General features: G+C 42.8%; 1 protein-coding gene across 1 annotated transcript; it reads left to right on the top strand.

Moving 5' to 3' along the window:
• Positions 1 to 350: 350 nt before the first annotated feature.
• Positions 351 to 20,838, top strand: Dclk3 (doublecortin like kinase 3). The gene is made up of 4 exons (XM_026405548.2): positions 351 to 2,164; positions 14,633 to 14,765; positions 17,737 to 17,904; positions 20,286 to 20,838. Exons 1-4 carry the CDS (start codon positions 431 to 433, stop codon positions 20,477 to 20,479), a joined length of 2,229 nt encoding a protein of 742 aa, XP_026261333.2. The 5' UTR covers positions 351 to 430; the 3' UTR covers positions 20,480 to 20,838.
• Positions 20,839 to 23,497: the final 2,659 nt, after the last annotated feature.

Genomic DNA, 23,497 nt, shown 5'->3' with positions numbered 1-23,497 from the left:
AACCCCCGCCCCTAGAAGGCCCTCAATGTGTGGCTACTCTGGGGAGTGGGTCACTAAGAGGCTGTAGGAGTCTCCGCAGCCCAGTGCTAACTCTATTCTGCATTGCTGGTCCCTCATAGAGAAGACTGGGGATGAGACATAAGGTATATAAGGACTCCATCATTTCAAGTGGGACCCCCAGAGACCACACTTACAAGCTATCATAGTAGAATAAGAATCTTTAGTAAGGTTGGTGGAGTCTGAGTGCTCTTTGAACCCACCTCAACTGATGTGCAATGGTCTTTTTTCTGTTGCAGGTCATCGAGGTCTATGTGATCATTCTCTGAAATATTTAAGCTCGAAAATCACAGAGAGAAGGCTGCAGGGCACCTGGCTGCCTCCTGGCCGAGGAAACCCAGAGAAACCATTCTTGGGAGCTCGAGGTTCTGTCATGCCCATGTTCAGCCCCCAGAATGGTCTTCATTCAGTCCAGGCTGAGAACAGCCCCCTGAAGCCCAGGGTGGTGACCGTGGTGAAGCTGGGCGGGCAGCCCCTCCGCAAGGTCACCCTGCTCCTCAACAGGCGGTCGGTGCAGACGTTCGAGCAGCTCATAGCAGACATCTCCGAAGCCTTGGGCTTTCCCAGGTGGAAGAATGATCGTGTGAGAAAACTGTTTAACCTGAAGGGCAGGGAAATCAGGAGTGTCTCTGATTTCTTCAGGGAAGGGGATGCTTTCATAGCTGTGGGCAAAGAACCCTTGACATTGAAGAGCATTCAGGTGGCTATAGAAGAGCTGTATCCTAACAAAAACCGGACCCTGACATTGACCCAGCATAGCCGGGTCCCTTCTCCAAGGCTAAGAAGCAGACTTTATGGCAAGACTCTGAAAGGGGGTCACCACGGTGGGGAGACCGGGAGCAGCGGTGAGGCTGCCCGGAGCAAGACAGCCATTGGGCACCCAGGGAAGTGCCCCCAGGAGCTGGTGCTGGAGGACCAGGTGAGGGCCCAGAAGAAGTGGGCGAGGGGAAAACAAGAGTCTGAAGCGGGTGGCAAGCCACCCAGGGAAACTACTCTGGAAGAGAGGAATGGCAGTGGGGAGAAGCACCTGGGGGTGGAGATCGAGAAGACCTCCGGGGAGATCATCAGGTGTGAGAAGTGCAAGCGAGAGAGGGAGATCCAGCAGAGCCTGGAGCGGGAGAGGCTGTCCCTGGGGACCAGCGAGCTGGACATGGGCAAGTGCCCAAAGTACAACGTGGACAAGCTGGTGAGGACGAGAAGCTGCAGGAGGTCTCCCGAGGCAAACCCTGTGGGCGGGGAGGAAGGGTGGAGAGGTGACAGCCACAGGAACAGCCCCAGGAATCCCACTCAAGAGCTGAGGAGACCCGGCAAGAACCCAGACAAGAAAGCAGACAGAGACCCAGAGGATCAGGAAAGCCACCATCGGGGGGCAACCAAGGCCAAGAAGGATGTTGTGGAGAGTGCACCAGCTGCAGAAGAGGGGCAGAGGGATGTGAAGAAAGATGCCAAGCACGTCTGCAGGAGCAAGCAGGGTAGCTGGCTCCTGAGAGAGCCCCAGGCTGATGCTGAGAAGGTCCCCAGGACCCGAGAGGAAGAGAAGGAGGCAGAGAGGGAGAAGAAGCCAGGTGCATCAGGAGGGAGAAAGGCAGCTCTCAGAGATGAGACCCCTGGTAGGGTAGAGAAGGAGCCCAAGACAAGGCCAGAAGAGAACAAGCCAGAACGGCCCAGTGGCCGGAAGCTGCGACCTGCGGGCATCATCTCAGCACACGTGGAGAAGCACTACGAGACGGGCCGGGTCATCGGGGATGGGAATTTCGCCGTGGTGAAGGAGTGCAGGCACCGGGAGACCAGGCAGGCCTATGCCATGAAGATTATTGACAAGTCCAAACTCAAGGGTAAGGAGGACATAGTTGACAGCGAGATCTTAATCATCCAGAGCCTCTCTCACCCCAACATAGTGAAATTGCATGAGGTCTATGAAACGGAAACGGAAATCTACCTGATCATGGAGTATGTGCAGGGAGGGGACCTTTTTGATGCCATCATAGAAAGTGTGAAGTTTCCGGAGCCTGATGCTGCCCTCATGATCATGGACTTATGTAAAGCCCTGGTCCACCTGCACGACAAGAATATCGTCCACCGGGACCTCAAGCCGGAAAACCTCCTGGTAAGCCTCATTTTTTTGCTGCTGTGGGATAGTTTTTTTTTTTAAATGAATTTTTAAAAATAAATATTAATTGCTTCATATCCGTTTACCTTTACATACTTGACTTTTATGTTATTTTAGCATACTTGTTCCAAGATTTAAAACTTTAGTTAGAGTTCCTACGTGGCTGAGATAAATTGGTTTTGACGAAATTACTGAAAAATAAACATTGCAATTTAATAAATGAAAACTGGTTTTTTTTTCATCCCTGAGAGAAAAAAGTTTGCTTTGATCATGACCCTGCAGACTTAATTTCCTGACCTTTTGCACATCCTCTCGTCCTCGGTGGAAACTTCCGCCCAGGCTTGGTGCCTACCATTGACTGATTTCCCACTGAGACCCTTCCTATGGCCCTTTTGAGGATAATACTTTGCCAAGGAATTCTAAAGGGATAATATTTTGCAGGTGTCTCTGTGTGTGGAGTGGTAAAGGGCTGACCCTGGAGTTAGATACCCTGGGTTTGAATCTTGGCTTTCTTAGTTACTCAATTCGGGATAAGCCCCTTACCTCTCTGAGCCTCTGAGCCCAGTTTACTCTTTTTTTTTTTTTGGTATTGGGGATTGAACTCAGGGGCACTCAACCACTGAGCCACATTCCCAGCTCTATTTTGCATTTTATTGAGAGACAGGGTCTCACTGAGTTGCTTAACGCCTTGTTTTTGCTGAGGCTGGCTTTGAACTCACCATCCTCCTGCCTCAGCCTCCCAAGTTGCTGGCATTACAGGCATGTGCCACTGCTCCCAGCTCTGCTATTGTCTAATATCAGAGGCTGCCTTGCCTCCTTCCTCCCACCTCCAAATGGGAATTGTTAAGGTACCCCACCCTAGAATGATTCCTACCTCCTGACACTATCCAGAGCAAACACCTGCTTTCTTGAACTCTCCCCCAAATCATGTAACACAGCCCAGGCTCATGATAGGTCCTTTGAACATCCTCTTGCTTAGATGCCAGGCCCCAACGGTGCATTCTCCCCTTTGCAGTGAGTTGATAAGCCCTGCAGGTTTGACCAAAAGTGCTTCCCTGGAAGTCTTTGTCAGGGCAGCAGCGTCACAGGGTCACCATCTGGCATCTGCAGTCCACTTTTTTTTTTTAATTTAAATTTTTAAATTTCTTCTATTTTAATTTTTATTGGTATATTTTAACTCTATATAAGAGTGGTCTTCATTATGCCACATTTCTACATGCACATAATTTGATTGCTCTCATTCCCCAGTAACTTCCCTCTCCTTCCTCTCCTCCCTCCCGATCCCCTTGCTCCTCTCCACTGACCTCCCGGTTTCCCCTCTGTCTTCCTCATAGCCCTGACCACCACCTGAAACATTCTTTACTTTTCTGTTTTCTTTCTCTTATTGGGAAGAAAGTTCCAGGACCACAGAGGCTCTGTTTTATTCAGACTATACCCTGAAACCTGAACAGTTTTGTCACATGGTAGACATTTAATAAATAAACACGGGTTGGATGGATGAATAACAATCATAGCACACCACCTGGGAGATAGCCAGCGGTTCACTAGTGACAGCTGCTGTCATTATCATCACATTGAAAACAACTCTGATGTCAAGGTAGCTATCACAGGAAGCACCGAAAGCCATATTGCTGCAGACAAAGCAATCGCAAATGGAGACAAAATGATTTCAGTGAGCCCTCTTTGGGGGCAGGGAGGAAGCAGGGGTGTAGCTGGTTTCCTTGAATTTTCAGTGGTAGACCAGGCCTGCAAATGTAACTCCAGCACATGAACCAGTCTTAAACTGTTTCCGCAAGCAGACTAAAACACAGAGTGAATCAAGCTAATTACTTGGCAAAATGAGGTCTATGTTGACCACAGAGTCAAGCAATCTTGTTTTTGCTCAATTTTCAAAATTGCCGAAGTAATTTGGCTAGGTGCCTGAGTGGTCTGAATTACCCTCAAATAATACTCTCGTAGGATTTTTTTTTTTTTTTTTGCATTAACAAGATGTCCTTCCTTAACTCATTTTTTAAAATTATCTCTGTATTTTTGTTCTGTGCCTGAGCTCAAGTTTTTTTTTTTTTTTAAATGTGCTATGAACTTTTTATTGTGATCTTTGGAATTGCAACAGAGATGCATATGTGTGAATGTGTGTTTTAAATAAATGAATGCTGTTTCCACCAAATTGTTAAAGCAGGAAAGACTCTGATTAGAGGCATGAGTAGGTCCCATGAGCTGAGCATTTTGGCCATGTGCCTCCTAAAGCATTATCACAGTTACACAAGTTCTCAAATATGTGGAACAAGATCCTTTGCCCTAGAAGACTGTTTTCTTTTGGAGACAATTAGCTAAGCTTGTATTTTCTAACAAGCTCCTGAAACCCATGGCTGGGCCCATCTCTTGGGCAATCCAGGCTCTTACTTGTGGGAAGGGACTTTGCCAACAATTTTAAGTGGATGGGTGTAGATGGCACAAAGGAGTTTGCTGCAAGAAGTAGGAGCACTGTAATGAATGTTTAATATGGACGAGCTGATTGCCTCTGAAAAGAATTTTGGCAATTCTTCATGGACTTAAATATCAGTACATATATGCTTTTAGTGGTTTGGGGCAATGGTGTGTGTGTTTGTGTGTGTGTGTGTGTGTGTTTGTGTGTGTGTGTGTGTTTGTGTGTGTGTGTGTGTGTGTGAGAGAGAGAGAGAGAGAGAGAGAGAGAGAGAGAGAGAGAGAGAGAGAGAGAGAGAGAGAGAGAGAGAGAGAGAGAGAGAGAAAGGGATTTGCAAACTGCTATTTTGCAGTTTGCAAATCTCCTTATTATTTTTCAGTCCAACATGAGATATTGATTAGTATTGATCTTTAGACCTTTTTCTCTTTTCTGATTTTGAAGTAAGTCTACTGTTTTTCAAACAAATTTTTGTATGTATGATGGTATGTCTTCTGCAGAGACTGCAGAAAGCTACAGATTTGAACCACTTATTATTATTATTATTATTTTGGTATTAGGGATTGAACTCAGGGGCACTCAACTCAACCACTGAGCAACATCCCCAGCCCTTTTTAAAAATGTATTTTATTTAGAGACAGGGACTCACTGGGTTGCTTATGGTCTTGCTAAGTTGCTGAGGCTGACTTTGAACTCAAGATCCTCCTGCCTCAGCCTCCCAAGCTGCTGGGATTACAGGCATGCACCACTGTGCCCGGCTTTGAGCCATCTTTAGAAGGAAGGGTTAATATATTTGGTCTCCTGTGGGTAGTGTGTCAGGTTTTATTTATCAAAATAAAACATGTTTGTCCTTTTTCTGGATGAAAAGTTCAACATATTGTGATCAGGAATATAAATGTTATCTGATGTTGTGCTTTCTGATTTTTTTAGACAGATGAAGATAATGTTGGATTTGACAATTGGCAGATGTCTGTGTTTAGAAAGCTGTCCTCTCTAAGCTTGCAGATATGATAATGATATTGCAAAATTTTTTTCCAAGATGATATATTAATATATATTACCATAGTAATTACTGTGTATCAGTTCATGTTCTTAAGTTGCTTTGATTTGTATTCAATGAATCCTTTAAAATTTTTTTCTCTCTTCACATTTTTTATTGGTGCATTATAGTTGTACATATGGTGGGATTTGTTGTTACATATTTGTACATGCACACAATATAAGAATATAATTTGACCAGTATCACTCCCTAGCACTCTCCCTCTCCACATCCCACCTCTTGGTCCTTGTCCTCTAGTGATCTCCCTTTGATTTTTATGAAATCCCCCAAACCCCAACCTTTCTTTTCCTTTTTTCTCTCTGGTTTCTACATATGAGACAAAACACATGACTCTTGACCTTCTGAGTTTGGCTTATTTCGCTTAACATAATGTTCTCAGGTTTCAACCATTTTCCTGCAAATGCCATACTTTCATTTTTCTTTATGGCTGAGTAAAACTCTATTGTGTATATATCCCACATTTTCTTTATGCTTTCATCTCACCAAACCCTTCTTCCTTTAATATGTGGCTGCTGTCTCTATTGAGACCTGTCTTTTGCTTGGGAAAGTGATTATGTGAGAACTAACTTTTGATTATGTGGTCATTTGTAACTGCCGCTGCTTTTAGAAGTTTTCTGAATGTGCTAAGAGATCTTAACAAATATAGCAAGCATGTCACATTGTTTTAATCAACAGAAATATCTCCGTCTGATAATTAGGCCCGAGAGTAAAATTTCAGGCCTATATTGCCAAGTTCATCTGTTTCTACCGATCATATTTCTGATAAGATGCTAGTGTTCCTCTTCCCTTAGGGTTATTTGGACTCCTGAGATCTCACAAAAGAAGTTTTAATTATGAGATTTTTCCAGCTTGCAGAAATATCCATGTTAATTGCTTCTTCTGCCAGTGTGTTCCCTGAAGAGGTTAGAATCTGCTTTGTGGTGTTGGCTGGGCCCTGGGGAAGAAGGGGAGGAGGCAAACAGAAGCTTAAGTGATGCTGCTCAGACCAGTTCACTCAGGACAGGAAGTGGACAGGCCAGGTTATTTATAGCCAGTGGCTGAGAAATCATATCCAGCAAAGAGAGTTGGGTGAGCCGATGGGGGAAGGGATCAAAGGGATGTCAGGCGTGTGAGCACAGTCATTTAAGAAAATCCCTCCCTCCCAGAACAAGGGCAAAAGAGGGTAGGCTCTTATTCTGGAAACGGAACTGAAAGGAATGAGAAGGGTGGGCAGGCTGCTGCCCCTTATCTGACCTGCAGAGTGCTCATTTCCCTAACCCATATTCCTGCCCCCAGCCCAGCTGTTATAGCTCTGGAGTGCTAGAAGACCATCCAAATCCAGGAGAAATGGTGGCAGGGTGTTGGGGACAGGTCACGGCTTGGTTGAGGACAAGGTGATACCCTCTTGCTGGCCTCTTATTGATTTCAGGAAGGACAGACTTGTCCAGACGTTTAGCTGCTGAGTACAGATAGGATAGCACACTGACTGCTGTCCCCAAGGGCAAGGAAAACCTAGTAGGATAGACAACAGCCAGATACAGTCCTTGTCCATTTTCCCTCCAAAGCAGACGTGCTGAATCGATGTGCTGATCTCAACTACCTGAATTCTTTTTCTACTTCTGCTTTGATAGGCAAGAAGGACTCAGTGATCCTTGCTGCTATTTGTTCGGTCATACACATTTCTCCCTGATCAGCAAAGCTTCTACCAGCTCCAGTTTCAATCTCCTTTCCCCTGAGCTTCTGAGACAGAGGTGTGCTTGACCTCTCATTAATGGCCTAAGAATCATGGGTATTTTTATATACCGATCACATTAATTAAAAATTGATAATAACCATAAAGTATATATTGTTAGGCTATACTTAATAAATTCAGGAAACATGGATCTCAGCAATAACACGAGGTCACTAAAGAAAAGCACAATGAGACAGGCCTTTAGTTCAGGTTATTTAGTTAAGATTAATAACACCAATTCCTTATTGCTCTCTTTTATAAAAATATGTATTTGTTTTAGTTAGTTATACATGACAGTAGAATGCATTTATGTGCTTTGATATATCACCCATAGATGGGGTATAATTTCTCATTTTTCTGGTTGTACATGTTGTAGAATCACATTGGTCATGCAGTCATATATGTATATAAAGTAATAACGTCTGTTTCGTTCTACTATCCTTCCTATCCCCACATTCCTTCTCCTCCCCTCCCTTCACTCCCCTCTACCTAATCTAAGGTAACTCTATTCTTCCCTAGTGCCTCCTCACCCTTATTGTGAATTAGCATCCACATATTAGAGACAACGTTCAGCCTTTGGTTCTTTGGGATTGGCTTATGTCACTTAGCATGATATTCTCCAACTCCATCCATTTACTGTCAAATGCCAGAATTTCATTCTTCTTTAAAGCTGAGTAATATCCCATTGAGTATATATACCATATTTTCTTTATCCATTCATTTATTGAAGGACACCTAGGTTAGTTCCATAGTTTAGCTATTTTGAATTGAACTGCTATAAACATTGATGTGGCTGCATTGACTGTAGTATGCTGATTTTAAGTCCTTTGGATAGAAATCGACCTAAGATAATTGTGTTGCGGTTACTTTTGGTTAACCCATTGCTGGCAGTGGGAGCTGGTTCAGGCAGGGTAAAGAGGACAGCATTAGAGTCAAGAAAATTCACTACAGGTTTTTTTATTACTTTTAAAGGGAATATGGGTAAGAGTAGTAAACAACCCACTGGTAACTAAGCAGTTTTCACCCCCTCATCAGAAACCACTGTTATTAGTTTACAGAGTTAGCACTTTGAAGTAAAATTAAACCAAATATGGAAAGAGATAATATCCCCAATACCATGACTGTTTATTACATGTTTTATGACATAGACTATCCAGAAAATATTTGAGGGGGTATCAGAGTTTGCCATTCACTTAGTGCACTAACTGGTGGAGGTACAATATAACTGCTCCCTCTCCAGCAATTTTTAAAAACAAAATAAAATTTGCTTCTGTAACAAAAGGAAATAAATCAAGAGTCATTCCTACTAGAGAAGGGTTAAGCCAAAACTAGCCTCTAGGGCTTTAATGAATATGACCCCCATAGAAAAGTCACCAAAAAAACTTGTATAAATTATTTTATTTATTATTGTAATTAGATCTTCACAATCAAAGTTGTCTTTTCACTGTCTGTGTTTTGTTAACGTGAAATTGTAGTTATAAGCAAAAGTTGGTTGCCTAGGGAACAATAATTGTATATTCAGTTTAACAGAAATAAAAGAATATTTGTCTTAAAATGCAAAAAAAAAAAAAAAAAGAAAAGAAAAGAAATCAAGGAGTGGGATAGCTGGATCAAAATGGTGGTTCCATTCTGAGTTTTCTGAGGAATCTCCATACTGCTTTTCATAGTGGTTGCACCCATTTGCAGTCCCACCAGCATTATTGCTCTCTTAATGCCTGTGTTTGTGTGAGTTTTCATCTAAGAGCGTACTTTTGTGAGCCATCTGAGGATCCAAGATTAAGTTTCTCAAAAATGCCCTTATTCTGAGGGAGCAGCTCAGTGAATCTTTTCTACAAGCCTCTGAGATCTGAGATGGACCTGTTTGACTGCATCAACACACATCCCCTAGTTCTGTTTTGTCTCCTTCCAGAAGTCCCATGTGTTCAAGCTTATGTGAGGGTCAGGGGTGAGGAGCCCTCTGCCATAGCTGGAGTGGGCTCCTTGCTGGGCTTCAGCAGGAGGTGGTGGTGGCTTGGTCTTGGGGCACAGAGGTGAGCAGAGAGAAATGGTCATCTGAAGGGACAGAATGGAATGTGGAAAACTGTAGGTTGCACCTTGTTGCAAGGGTGTGTGTGTGTGTGTGTGTGTACATGTAAAGGAGATTATAGAAATGGTCCCGTAGCTGAGGGGGAGGTAGAGAAAATGTGGGTTGTGTCTTTTTAAGTTGAGGTGTGGTATCTTTTGATATCTTTATGTGATGATGGAGCCATTCTCAGGTTGGGGAATTCTGGGAGAGGAGCAGGGTCAGAGTGATGTTTTCAGCCTCTTGAGTTTGAGATTCTCATCCAATCAGACAACTTGGTGGTGATGTAAAATGTGCCGTGGAATATGAGATTAGCAGATTTGACCCAGGAAGCACCCACAGTTCACTGTTCTGCAGGACTGGCCACCTCTGAACTAGATAATGAGTTAGAAAGAGTACACCATGGTGACTGACATGCTTGCAGCTGCCACTGGATTCATGCCACAGGGAATGAGTCAAGTTCATTTCCATGACCTAGAAGGTCCTGCATAATGTGGCCCCGGTCTTCCTTTTGAGGCTCCTCTCTGACCTCTCCTCCCCCCATTTGCTCTGCTCCACCCCACTTGCTGTTCCTGAGCCTTTGCACTTGCTATTTCCTCTACCTGAAAACTCACCCCAACTTCTTTCACTTCCTCAGGGAGTCCTTCCTTAAACCTCCCTGTTTAAAATTTCAGTCCCTGCTACTGCCTGTGCCCACACGGTCCAGTAGAACTTTCTGTGATGATGGAAATGTCCTGTGTCTTTTACATGTTATTGCTGAAATCCAATGTCTGGTAGCACCATGAACATTTGAAAGATGCCTTGTGTGTCTAAGGCACTGGACTTTAAATTTTATTTAAACATAAATAGCCACATGTGCTTAGTGGATACTATTCTAGACAACATAAGCTTTATCCCACTTTTTCTCAATACTCATCACTGACTGACATCACCTATTTAGTTAAATATTATTTATAAGTAGAAAGAAAGCATCCTAAAGCAAGAACATTGTCTGTTTTATTCACTGTTCCATTTTTTTTTGGGGGGGGGGTGGTGCGGGAGATTGCACCCAGGGACACTTAACCACTGAGCCACATCCCCAGCCCTTTTCTATATTTTATTTAGAAACAAGGTCTCACTGAGTTGCTAAGCACCTCACCATTGCTAAGGCTGGCTTTGAACTTGTGATCCTCCTGCCTCAGCCTCCCAAGCCGCTGGGATTACAGGTGTGCGCCACTGTACCCAGCTATTCTCAATATCTACAGCAGTGCCTGGCATGTGCTTGGCATCTAATTAATATTTGCCGAATGAATATGAGATGTTAATTCATAAAAAAGCTGGTGTGATATGTAGGTCTCCAGGTCACGTCATAGGCTATCCATATGACAGGTCCCTGGGAAGATGTTGCTCCTACTGATTTTTTCAGCCATTTTTTGATTACGCTGTCTTTTACTGCTAGAATATGAATTGATTTCAGGCATTGGCATTTTAATGTGATTTGGTTTCCAAGATATTTTAGTTCTTGTGTCTAGTTGAAAATGAACCTTGGAAGGAAAGGGTTAAAAGAACCATGAAGGATCAAGTAAGAAGTTAGCAAAGATAATCAGCTTTAGCAGGGTCCTCCTAAGGCAGCGTGTGATGTTTGGTATATACTCTGCTGCCATCTTCTGTTCAGAAGTGAAAAACAATTTGCAAGATCATATTTAAATTGATGTGCCATGGAAGGACAGAGTGGAGGCTAATCATTCAGAACAATGAAGATTCCTCTTGAGGCTTTAAATTGTATTTAGAGATGGGTTATCTGCATGCTTATGTCAGTAGTACAGATCACTTGGATTCTGAGCAGGACACTTTGGTGTGGCTGGAAACAGACAGGCCACAGTCATGACACTGTATGAAGCAATCCCTACACCCTGGGAAGTTAAAGGGAGCCTCCAACAGCCCCAGCAGAAACATGACCCAGAACAGTGAGTTTAGTTAAACCAGAAGATAGAGGCAGGGGTGTGTCGGGTGAGGGCAAGGTAAGATGTGTGGCAGGGGGCTCCAAGCAGGACCACCACCATGCCCAGGAAAGTCCAGGAAGGCTTTCTGAAGTGGAGGCATTGGAGTGGGACATTTATTGAGGTCTTTGGATGCCCCAGTGGCCACCCACTGATTGGTCAGCTGGGATGTCTGAGGCTTACCACCCTGATGGAATCTCATCTGGTGTGTGGCATTCAATTCTGGGCATTTGTGGCCAAAAGAGGCACGTTGGCATGAGGATATCCCAGAACATGACTGTGCATGTGAATCCCTTTGGGATCTTACAGAGATGCTGATTTTGTGTGAGTGGATCTGGGTGACTGAGATTTCTAATAAGCTTCCAAGTGATGCCTTGAGACCGTTGCCCTGGAGGGTAGATTTAGAAAACAGAGGTGGGGGGGGGGCGGAAATTCTGAATCAACATGGGATGCACCTCCTCTGTGGAGGGGCCTCTCATAGAATCTGGGAGGAAAATTATTCCAGGAGGACATCACTCATTTAATTTCAAGGAATAAGACAGGAAGTGTTTGGAAGCCAGGAACGTGAGATATCTGTGGAAAATCGAAAAACCAAACCAAGAAATTCACAATCAGCACATGATTCTTAAATGTAATTAGGCTGCTTACAGAGGTGAAGTAAATGACAGCACTGAAGAATAATCACTCCTGATGGAAGAAGTTGGAGAAGAATGGAAAACACTTTGGGGAAGAGACAAACATTCATCTTAAACCTCTAGATCCTGCACATACCCTGGTGGATGCTATGGGGGTGATCTTGAGACCTAAAGGGAAAGGAAAGAGGAGGCATAATATATTTTCAGTTAAGCCTATTCAGTATCTTAAAAACAGATTTGACATTTTGAAAATGTATTCAATGGCATCTGGACATTTAACATAATACATTTTCAAAGTAAAAGTCTGGGTTTCCAAAACATCTAATCTCTTACTGGTACTGGGTCAGCGGAATTGGGGGCAATAGGAACACACACCTTATTTTGGTAGGATCAATGCTGATCATTTGGTTGGGAATATTTACAAATATTTTTGAGGGTCATTGCTACACCCCTCTCATCTCTCTCTGAGTTGTGACTATTAATTCAGAAGATATGGGATGAGGGTCAATGGGGAACGAAGAAAAGACAAACAGACACACATAGAGAGAAAAAAAATGGGGCCAGATGGGACATTGCTCTCTGATGGAGATACAGTAACCCAGAGCTAGCTCAGCATGTTTATGATCTAGATTTCATCCAAAGGTTATTTGTGGGAAAGTTCTGGCAAAACAGGGAATCTGAGGGATGTAGGCCTGGCAAGACATTAAGATCATTTTGCTTTGCTCAGAATTCTCTGTCCTGGGAGTCGGTGTCTGAACTCAAGTCCTTGACTGATAACTCTGAACCTTTGCAGAGTTTCCTCAGGCCATTGTTGTCATAGCAACCAGGCCATCTTGACCTACTCGAGAGAGTCCGAGGCCATGATTCAAATCATCACTCTCCACAGGATGGATGCATAACAGTAGTTACCCAGCAAATGTCATTAACATCAATGATCCATCTGGCAATTTTAGGCATTACACTATTTTGTTTTTCTTCCCCTCCAAACTAGATTTTCGAGTCTAAATGATTCTGTTGTCTCCTACTGGGCTCTGTCTGTCTCTGTATGCAGAGTTGTGTTTTATTTCTAAATCTATGACTTTCCATTTGGTCTGGTCAATTATGGAGACATTGATTAGATGGTGCAGTGATGACTCAAGCTCAGTCATGAAGACACATGCTGCTTATAGAGATGTCAGCTCACTGACAGGAACCAGAGCAAATGCAGAGAACTGATTCTGGCCAGGATGGCCGTTTCACCCCCCATTGCCGGGTGTTGCCCATGGCTCACGAGGCACAGGAAAAACCAGAGTGCCATTGTCCTCCTGCCACAAATGCTTCTAGGGCCCTAGGGAGCCTTTGCTTCAGTTCCAAAAGGGATGTGAGGATGTGTGCCTGCAGACAAGTTGGTAATTTCTCTTATATGTCTGGAGGCACCAGTAAGTCTCTTACTTGGATAAAATTTCCCAGGTTTATCACAGAATATTTTCACATAAGGATCTGTGTGTTGAGTTCACCATTGGTCCAAAGCAATCGGATTCTATGATGAGATATAGGCAGATCTTTGATCCAATTGTGTAGGTACCAGTTAGTATGGAAGGAGGCTGGAGTTTTGATTTGCATCAATTATTTAACTTTTCTCCCCAGGTGGAAACTACTTCCATAGTACATCCTGAACATGCAGCAAGATTTGCTGGGTTGCCTTTCCATTGTTTGTTTCTTTTCTTTTTTTTTTTTTTAGAATGTAAAATATATATTTTTAGTTTAATTATTTCTTGCATAGTGACCTAAATGCTTGTTAGGTTTACCTCTTCAGATTCTTTTCTTTTAAGTTAAGACCCAATATTTATTTGTCATCTTAGGCCAAACATTTTTCTAGATGGATCAGAGACATTGAGTGGAATTCCTGACATGATGGTATTTGCTGGAAATTATGATCTGCTCCTTCCTTTTAATGAATGAAACAGAGGATCAGATTAGTAAAGAGATTTGTCCAAAACTATTAGCTGCCAATCTTGAACTTAGAATTATTCAAAGATTCCTGGCATGTTTGATTCTTAAGACTCCCCTGTCTCCCAATTAGGACATGTATTTTATATCCCTTTCCTACTATTTGCTTACTTGTTCATTCTGATATCCAGTTCTCCCCTACTTCTGTCCATCCTTTGTGTACCCACAGGCTTTTTATAATTTCTACCAAAGCTAGTCTGTGCTCAAAGTATCATTGATCTTTGTTCCAATGCTGCCCAAAAGAACTGTCTGTAATGATGGAAATGTTGTGTATATCTGCACTATCCAATATGGTAGCCGCCACAAGCCACAGTGCACTATTGGGGAATCGCAATGTTCCCAGTGCAGCAGAAAGACTGAATTTAATTAAAAAATTTAAATAACTGCATTTGTCTACCATGTTGGTAGATGGAACAATAAATCTCATTTGTTTGTTTAGTTGAAAATGTGAGCACGTGTCAAGTTGGATGATTTGTCAGAGTTGGCTGAACTCGAGCTTGTGTAGGTTTACTTTTTGCCTGCCTTGACCTTGCACACTTGTTGTCTCATCAGTATTCCTTAGTTCTCATCACAGTTTTAATGGTTTGGAGATTTTGGTTCCTTACAGGTTCAGCGAAATGAGGACAAATCTACCACCTTGAAACTGGCTGATTTTGGCCTTGCAAAGCATGTGGTGAGACCTATATTTACTGTGTGTGGGACTCCGACTTATGTAGCTCCTGAAATTCTTTCTGAGAAAGGTAAGTGTTACACATTTCTCTGTGGGACTTCAGCTCTCCTACTAACAAATGTCTAATTTTTAGTATTTAGTATTTTTGAATATGGAGCAGTTAAAATCTCAGAGAATTGGAACTGAGGCTTGGACACAGTCTTTAATGGAAAAATTTAGAACAGGCTTCCTTGACTAGGCAGGAGAACTTTTTCCTCATCAGAGCTGCCCTTGTTACAGAGGACAGGTGTGTGTGTGTGCGCGCAAGTGCGTGTATGTGTGTGTGTGTCTAGGCAGGACAGTAAGATGAAAGATGGTAGAGAATGTGAATCAAACAAGGCCATTTTTCAGCTGACCCAAGGCTACCTCTAAAGGGACAGAACTGGAAGAAATCTATAGTACTTGGTTTAAAAATTTCTTCATCAACCCTTACCTTTAAAGGAAAAAGGGATCCCAATTCAAACTCCATGAATATTTGTTACCTCTTTGCATATTGTGTGAGGGTCTAATGAACTGTTTTAGCAAGATAGTCTGCAAAATATATAAAAAGGAAATAATTATTATATGACTCTTCATATGTGGATGACTGTTGAACTAGTGTGGCACTCTAGAAGAAGGGTTTACCTCCTAGGTAAGATGGAAAGGCTCTGGATGGGTTGTAGGTATGGTGGTAGGGAGAAGGGAGGGGTGGTTTCCTAGCAACAGAGGCACCACGGAAGCTTAGATGATACTATAACATGTACAAGGTTGGGTAATAGAGTTATTGAAAAGATACCTCAGTAGAGTTGAGAGGGGTACATTTGGTTGGGTAGACTGAGTCTAGGTCACCGCAAACTGGAAGGTGTTTAAACTTGGAAAGTCCAGCAGAGTAGCCACTGGAATGTGCCTCTTAATGGTAATTGGTTTAAAATTGGTTTTAAATGTGGTTCATATGGTAACTGATTTAAATTGGACAGGAAAATACCAAGGGGCTTAGATATTTGAATGGAAACATTGAAGAACTGGATAAAAGCAAACAGACAACATGAACTTGTGGGGAAACCAAATATTGGTGGTGACATCAACTAAAACAGGTGTCGGAAGGAAAAGCTCTTTTGGGAGATTGAGGGATGGGCTGAGTTAAATTTTTGAACACACTAACATTGTAGTGTGTTCAGTGACATTGTAGTGTGCTCGACGTTGTATTGGGATGGATACACGGAACCATCCACTTGGCAAGGAGGCTGGGGCATGGGATGGGCATGTGGTTTTGAGACTCATGAAAATGGTAGCTGAACTGGGGAGACAGTGAGCCCCTCATTGATGCCAGAGGACAGCAAAGCATGGATTCTTGAGGAAGGTCAAGCATTCTGGCATGAGAGGAAGAAGGAGGGGTTGGCAGAGGACTTGGCTGCCTGGAGGCAGGCAGAGGATCAGGAAAGGGCAGTGTTACAGAAACCAAGGGCAGACTGCAAGATGATGGGGAGGCCCAGCAGATCAGTCTCCAACAAGAGTGAAAGATGGTTGAGAACTGAGCAGATGCCATCAAAACTGGCAAAAGTTATCATTAATGACTTAGGCCCTTAATATATTCTTATTTTTGGAGGGGGTACTGGGGATTGAACTCAGGGGCACTCAACCACTGAGCCACATCTGGAGCCCTATTTTGTATGTTATTTAGAGACAGGGTCTCACTTATTTGCTTAGTTCCTCGCTTTTGCTGAGGCTGGCTTTGAACTCTCCATCCTCCTGCCCAGCCTCCTGAGCCACTGGGATTATAGGCATCGGCCACCATGCCCAGCTCCTTAATATATATATATATTTTTAAATTTTAGTTGTAGATTGACACAAAACACTTATTTTTTTAAAAATGTGGTGCTGAGGATTGAACCCAGTGTCTCATGCATGTATGACAAGTGCTGTACCATTGAGCCACAACCCCAGCCCCTTAATATATTCTTAATATATACTTGTGTCTTGACACACTTTCTCTGGGGATTAATAACGAATACCTAACTTCCACATTAAAGCTTCCAAGTATTTTCCTTTTCTAAAGGAAAAAAAGTAAAAGTGTATATATTCCTGCTACAACTTTTGGGAGTTGTATCAAATATTATTTCGTGCATTTCATTTCTAGAAAGTTATTTTAAGCATATAATTAGATGTGTGTAAATATTTAGTATGTAAGGATGTTCATCAGAAAATTCTTTACACTTGTCAAAATATTGGAAAATAATAGATTACAATATGTGGACAGCACTTATGAATCACATTTATGAAGAGTATATTTTTATATTCTTCATAAGAAATTCTTACATAGGAAATGCCATGATATAATATTAGGTGAATGAGATAGGGGATAACATATGATAAGTGCAATGCGATGTCTGATTTTATGTAAAAAAAAAGCATATGTGTGTGTGCATGCTTGTATGCTTACTAATAATCATTAAAAAGGTCAGTGTATTTTTTTTAATTAGGGAGAAGGTAATGAATAGGAAATAGATGGCTAGAAGTAATTCCCATACTATTCTTGGTGTAGCTTAGGTTTTTAAATTTCCAATACAATGTGGACTTATGAATGGTCTTACTGTGTGTAGCTAGAATATAGCTTGTGCCTCATGTGACTTACCATTTAAGTTTGACAGCATCTGCATTGATCTATGTTCTGTTCACTGAGATGTGTCTATGTATCATTTAGTTGAAGGTTATGACCTTATCAAACTTCTGTAAGTTTCCACACATTTGCTTCCAATTTCGGTGCTTATTTTCTCAAAGACTAGTCATAAAGGATCACAAAAGTGGCAGTGGTCCAAGGATCAGACTTTGAGGACCACTGGTGTGACTCCTTGTTTGAAGGGGTGGTTCCAAGCCACGTGTTTGAAAGCAGCCCTTGCTTATTGAGAGCTGAGGACCTCTGTGACTTACAACTATTTAGAACTACACTTCTCTGTCATTTGTTTCTTCACATTGGATCCCTTCTGGTCTAAGGTTGACTTGTGTGTCTGCCTTTGTTTGTGCAGGTTATGGGCTGGAGGTGGACATGTGGGCTGCCGGCGTGATCCTCTACATCCTCCTGTGTGGCTTCCCTCCCTTCCGCAGCCCCGAGAGGGACCAGGACGAGCTCTTTAACATCATCCAGCTGGGCCACTTCGAGTTCCTTGCCCCTTACTGGGACAATATCTCTGATGGTGAGATCAGGAGCTTCCATATATGGGAGAGGAGGGGATGTGGGGCTGGGATCCTCTCTGGGTTCTGACCTCAAAGGAGGTTTTCAGATAAATATGTGAGAAGACACACAGAAGGCCACCACAGTGCCTGGCATGGAGCTGGGCTGTCCCCACCTGTTGTGCCTTCACCTTTACTTGCTCAGTAGTTTCCTGAAGGTTTATGTAGCACTCTGAAGACATGACTTGCTTTGAGAGTTAAAGAAAAAAAAAAACCTATTAGTTGTGATCACCAACTGATTTTTCTGAAGGCCATTAAAGAACCTCAAAACTGAAAAATATCAGAAACATAACTCTCATTTGGAAAGAGAAAGGCCATCTTATATCCAGAAGTACTTCCAACAGAGGAATTGAAGGTGCTTGATGTACATGTGAATAATTAAGGGTCTTGCAGGTGCATCAGGAGTTTGGGGACTCTGCAAGGTAAGGGGTGTAGGTCTCCACTGCCTTTGAGTGAGCCGGATAATGTGTGGGTTTTCTCCCTTTGGGTCTTTAATTCTGTCTGATTTCAAATGGAATCTCTCTCCTCGTTTCTACTGATTTGTCTCTACTAGTTACCACCTTTATAAAATCGAGAACTGGATACTTGTGGGTTTGTGCGTCTTGGAATCTTGGGCTTAGAAAGGAGAATAGGAATGCTGGCTTTGTTTTTTCAACTTGCTCTCAACATGCCCTCCAAGATTAGTTAATTGAACTGCCTCCATCCCCAGCATCTAACTCCCCCTGAAAGCTTCACTTTCCCCTTTAATAAGGTAAGGAGAGGCGAGGCTTGCTGGAGGTGGAGTGAGGGTTTGACCGGAGCAAGGCATGGCAACTTGGGAACTGGAGTCCTATATAGCATGGTCCTTAGATTTGCGCAATAGGTAGTTCCTGTCCTGGTCCCCATTCCTATGCGGTCTCTGCTTTGGTTATACCCTCTCCACAAAGTGAGGCGACTGTGCAGCCATGGGGATGTGCCCCCCAGAGTCCAGGTGCCTCTTCCCTGACCAATGGCCCAAGCCCACTTCAAGGTCTGAGAGGCTTCTTCTGTCAGCCTCTTCCTAATATGCCAAAGGGTGGCCCTGGAAGGCTGTTTGGAGGGTGTAGAGGCAGCTTGAGGTGGGGTGTCCAATTGTCCACATACAATTGGACAAATGAGGTCACACTTTGTATGTCTACATACTTATGTAGATAAGTATGCATCTCACTAGCCTGATTTCAAATGCTCGGTTGTCAGGAGTGGATAGAACAGTTCTAGAATGTCTCCATCTTCTGTTGGACCACAGTGTTCTTAGGATCCAAAAGCCTGCAAGCCAGCCCACAGTGCCAACATGAGAGTCTGAGAAGTCTCAATTTAAATTTTGCCTTTCACCCTCTGAGTCTCCTGAGGACCTTGAAGGAGTCATTCTGGCCAGGATGGGACTGGGGCACTTTGTGGGCGGAATTTGCAAAAGTTGAATTTAGTGGGTGGGCTAGGAGACAACTGTGGCTCCTGTGCTCTCTAGAGGTGGCGGCACAGAGGGTTCGGAAAGACTGATTGGTGGCTGAACAGCTGATCTTGAGCAAGATCAAGATTTTAAACCTTTAAGAAAGATTTTAAAAAGTATGTATTTTCTTCTCATGCTATTCCTTGAGTGGTTGGAAGAGCAGGCTCCCTGGGCCAGGCTGGGAGATCCAGCAGGCCAGAGAGAAATACTTTGTCCTCCCCCTCTGCCACCTGACCTATCAGGTGTCACCACATCCCTCAGAAATCAGCCATGGTTGTGGGCAGGAAATGAAATTGATTTTGAATCTGTACTATTTATTACTTTATTTATTCATACCTTTTTTCCTCCCAGTTTTGTCAATATGAAGATACATTTGTCAACTGAGGAATAGAGAGACCATATTTTATTTAAAAATGTGTTGGTCTGATTTAAAACATTTTTTGTTTCTTTTTTATTTTATTGATTTTTTAAAAAAAGAAATAAATGATAGCAGAATACATTACAATTCTTATTATGCATATACAGCACAATTTTTTATATCTCTACATAGATATATGTTTTGCAGTTCTACAGCCTCTGTTTGTTTTCTTGTCCCGAGGGCACAGATGTTAGGGATGGGCCTGGCCCTGAGACTGTAGAGAGCTAACAGACATCCCATGTTGAACATGCTGTTCAACACAGTAGCCCTTGTCCACACGTGGATAAATATAAATGTGGATTGCTTGAAAGTAAGTGAAATGAAAATTCAGTTCCTCAGTCTCCCTAGCTGTCTCCAGACACTAACATTTATGTGGGGGTTCTTATTATATTCCCGGGGAGGAAAAAATTCAGAATCAGCTGGATTTACTCTATATCCCTCTCTTTCTCTTATTCTCATAGCTGCCAAAGATCTTGTGAGCCGGTTGCTGGTGGTGGATCCCAAAAAGCGTTACACAGCCCACCAGGTTCTTCAGCATCCCTGGATTGAAACAGTTGGAAAGACCAGTACAGTGAACCTGCAAAAGGAGGTGTCCCCGAGCAGGGAGGGCCACGTCCGGAGCCAGCACAAGAGGGCTGCAGAGCAGGCGTCATAGTCATGGCTATGGGCATCTGTTTAGCCTCCGTTCTGCTCAAGAAAGAAGAAGAAGATGAAAGTCTGAGGGAGAAGCAATGAAAGGACTTCTTCACATAACTGGGGAATCAGAAGGAGAGACTCAGTTTATTGCAAAGCATATTAAAAAAACTAAATTAAATCTTAATGTTAAATGTTGTAACATATTTTTAGATTTGTATATTTAAAGTATTTAATACTTTTTTTGGGGGAGGGGTAAGCATTATTATCCGTGTGGGACTTTGGTAATTATGACGTGTTTGCTTCCTCCTTGTGATCAAGTTCATGTGTACTACAAGAGTGGTGCTTACTAGTGTCTAAACTCCCCCATGAAATTAATAAAGTGAATCATGGTCTTTCTGTGTCAATAAAATGTGCTCTGAATACCAGAAGTGGATCTGTATTCTAATTGCTTCTTAATGCTGGTGATGAGAGTCAGGGAATTATAGTCCAACTCCTGAAGCCAGTGTGACTACATATAAATGTGTTGGACACTTGATAAATAGACAGGAACTGTTTATACTGAAGTTGTGTCAACCTAGTTCCCTAGCATGGTAGTGGGACCTGAAATCAGATCTGGTGCAGTCTAAAAAATAGAAAGAAGAAATCATTCAATCATTCTTGCTCCTACAATACCTACTTATACTGTTTTTCTGCCCAATTATCTCTGAGTCTATGTCACTGTTACCTGAAGTCAGGCACTCATGCTGTGACACTGTTTCAACTCACAAGGAAGCCATGTAATTCATTAGCATGGCAGAAATGCAGTGAGTGGATTCCACCAGAGGCCTGAAGGAGTCTGAGTTGGGCCACATTCCCACCTGCAGGGTGTTCATACAGAGGACACAGAGCACATGTTCAGATGACTCTGGGGGTGTGTGTGACCAAACATTCTAGTATTGGTCAAATTGACTTTTCCAGGTCATGTGTAACCTGGTAAGTAGGCCTCAGACTCAGAAGTGTGGGCTTCTCACTTCTCCCAACCTTTCCTGTGACTATTGGGGTCATCTGGGCAGAGGACTATTAGGAAAACAGCACTAGAGAGTTTAACTAGTTAAATTGCTTAAACAGGTGTTAGAAAATGGATAACTCACAAAGGAGGCTCTGCAATAATTTAGAGAGAGTAGCTGCAGGAAGTAGTTTCCATTCCTAGATAGAGGACCAAGGGAAGGGTTGGGGTGATTAGATCCTAGGAGCTTAGAGGTGAGACTCCTTGTAGGGGATGCTGGAGGGGGCCAACCAGGTCTTCCTTCAAAAGGAAGAGAATAGGCTACTTGGGTGCTCCTTCTGACAGAACTCAGCTGTTAGACCTCTAAAGGAACCCTCTTAGCTAGGAAGAGTTAGCCCACGGACGGCACCTGGGGCAGGCCATATCCAATGACTAGTCCATGTAATGAATGAAGGCTCAGCACCTTTGCCTGCTAGGGGTGATGCTGAAGGGCCATTCCGCTTCTGAGCTCCCTGTGGGTTTGGCCTAGCCTTAGCTGAAACTGCATCACAGTCTAATTTCTCTCTTTCTTAGTCCTGCTTCTTTCCTCTTTCTCCCAGGGGTGATGATTCTGAGATGCCCTATAAATCTTTGCTATGTAAATCTGGACCAGAATTTTGGCTTCCCAAATTTGTGACACCTAGTAGAAACCTGAAATTGCCCCAACAGGAACCAGCTGGTACTTTAACCTCAGGAGCTTGGAGAAGGGGCCCTGAGCAGGCTGTGCAATAGTACGCATTCTCAGAATTTGAAGGAGGCAGCGCTGGATTCCATTGCTACTGGAACATATTTTGATAAAGGTGTTAGTGACCTCCATGTCATTAAATCCCAAACAATTTTCCAGTCCTCATATTATTATCATTTGATCCTATTGACTGCTTTCTCTAAAGTCATTTCTCTGTTGATGTCCATAATGCCACATTTTCTTGATTTTCTTCCTATATCCTTGTCTTCTTCTTTAGTTCTCCTGTATAGATGCAGTCTTCTTCCAGTGACTAAAAGTTATAGTCCCATTCTTAGCCACTGGGGAAATGCATATTAAAATCACAGTGAAATATCACTGTATGCCCCTCAGAATGGCTAAAATTAAATGGCTAAAATGAAAAGATTGACTACAACAACTATTAATGAGGACGTGGGAGAATTTGAACTGTTGACATTGCAGGTAGGTGTGGGAAGCCATTCTAACACGTGATTGGGTGACTCCCGTTAAGGATCTGAGGCGCTTTGGCTGTGTCAAAGCTTTCCCGACCCTTTCCTGATGAGAGAGCCCATCCGTGTGGGGGTGTGCCTGACCACTGACCCCGGGGACCCAATCACTGACCCTGACCTTGGAGTGCAGCCCCCCTCAACCTTCATTGGATGGAATTCTCCCCTGAATCTCTTGTTCCCCAATAAAAGGCTACTCCAGGTGTGTTCACTCTCTCTCTCTCCTGCTAGCCCTGAGTAATCCTTGCTGCCCTGCTGGGCGGTTAGAGGAGCGAACCAGAGAGGGGAGCCGTCTCGGACCTAGCAATAGAAATAAGGTAACTGAGTCTGTGTGTTTTATTTCAATCTCTTCTAACTAACTTTATGCTTAGAACCTCATTAATGAAACCATTGCGCAGGCCGCGTGGTAGAGGTAGGAATATAAAATGGTGCACCCCCTTTGGAGGACAGATTGGCAGTTCCCTTAAAGATTAAACATCAACTCACCACATGATTTAGCCATTTATTACTAAGTATTTACCTATGAGAAATAATAGATACATCCTACAAAGACTTCACAATATTCACAGATGCTTTTTTGTGGTAATCTGAAATTCAAAATAGCCAGAATGTCCATAAATTGGTGAATGGGTAGACAAATTGTGGTATATTCATAGAATAAGTAACGTTTAGCCATAAAGAAAGTAACAAACTTTTGACACATGAATGACATGAATTGACCTCCAAATAATTAGGTTGAATAAAAGAAGTAAGATTTAAAAAAAAAGTATATGGCATTTGGATTATTCCATTTAAATACTTACC

The sequence above is a fragment of the Urocitellus parryii genome, chromosome 3 (genome assembly GCF_045843805.1).
Source record: "Urocitellus parryii isolate mUroPar1 chromosome 3, mUroPar1.hap1, whole genome shotgun sequence".
NCBI classification, from domain to species: Eukaryota; Metazoa; Chordata; class Mammalia; order Rodentia; family Sciuridae; genus Urocitellus; species Urocitellus parryii.
Note: the sequence above shows the minus strand (reverse complement) of the source record. Positions and strands in the feature narration are given on the sequence as shown.

Bases quoted from the DNA above. Each gene is read 5' to 3' on its own strand.
- Dclk3 (XM_026405548.2), top strand. From the start codon at position 431: ATGCCCATGTTCAGCCCCCAGAATGGTCTTCATTCAGTCCAGGCTGAG. The intron at 2,165-14,632 runs GTAAGCCTCATT...GGTTCCTTACAG, and splicing joins TCAAGCCGGAAAACCTCCTG to GTTCAGCGAAATGAGGACAA. The intron at 17,905-20,285 runs GTGAGATCAGGA...TTATTCTCATAG, and splicing joins CTGGGACAATATCTCTGATG to CTGCCAAAGATCTTGTGAGC.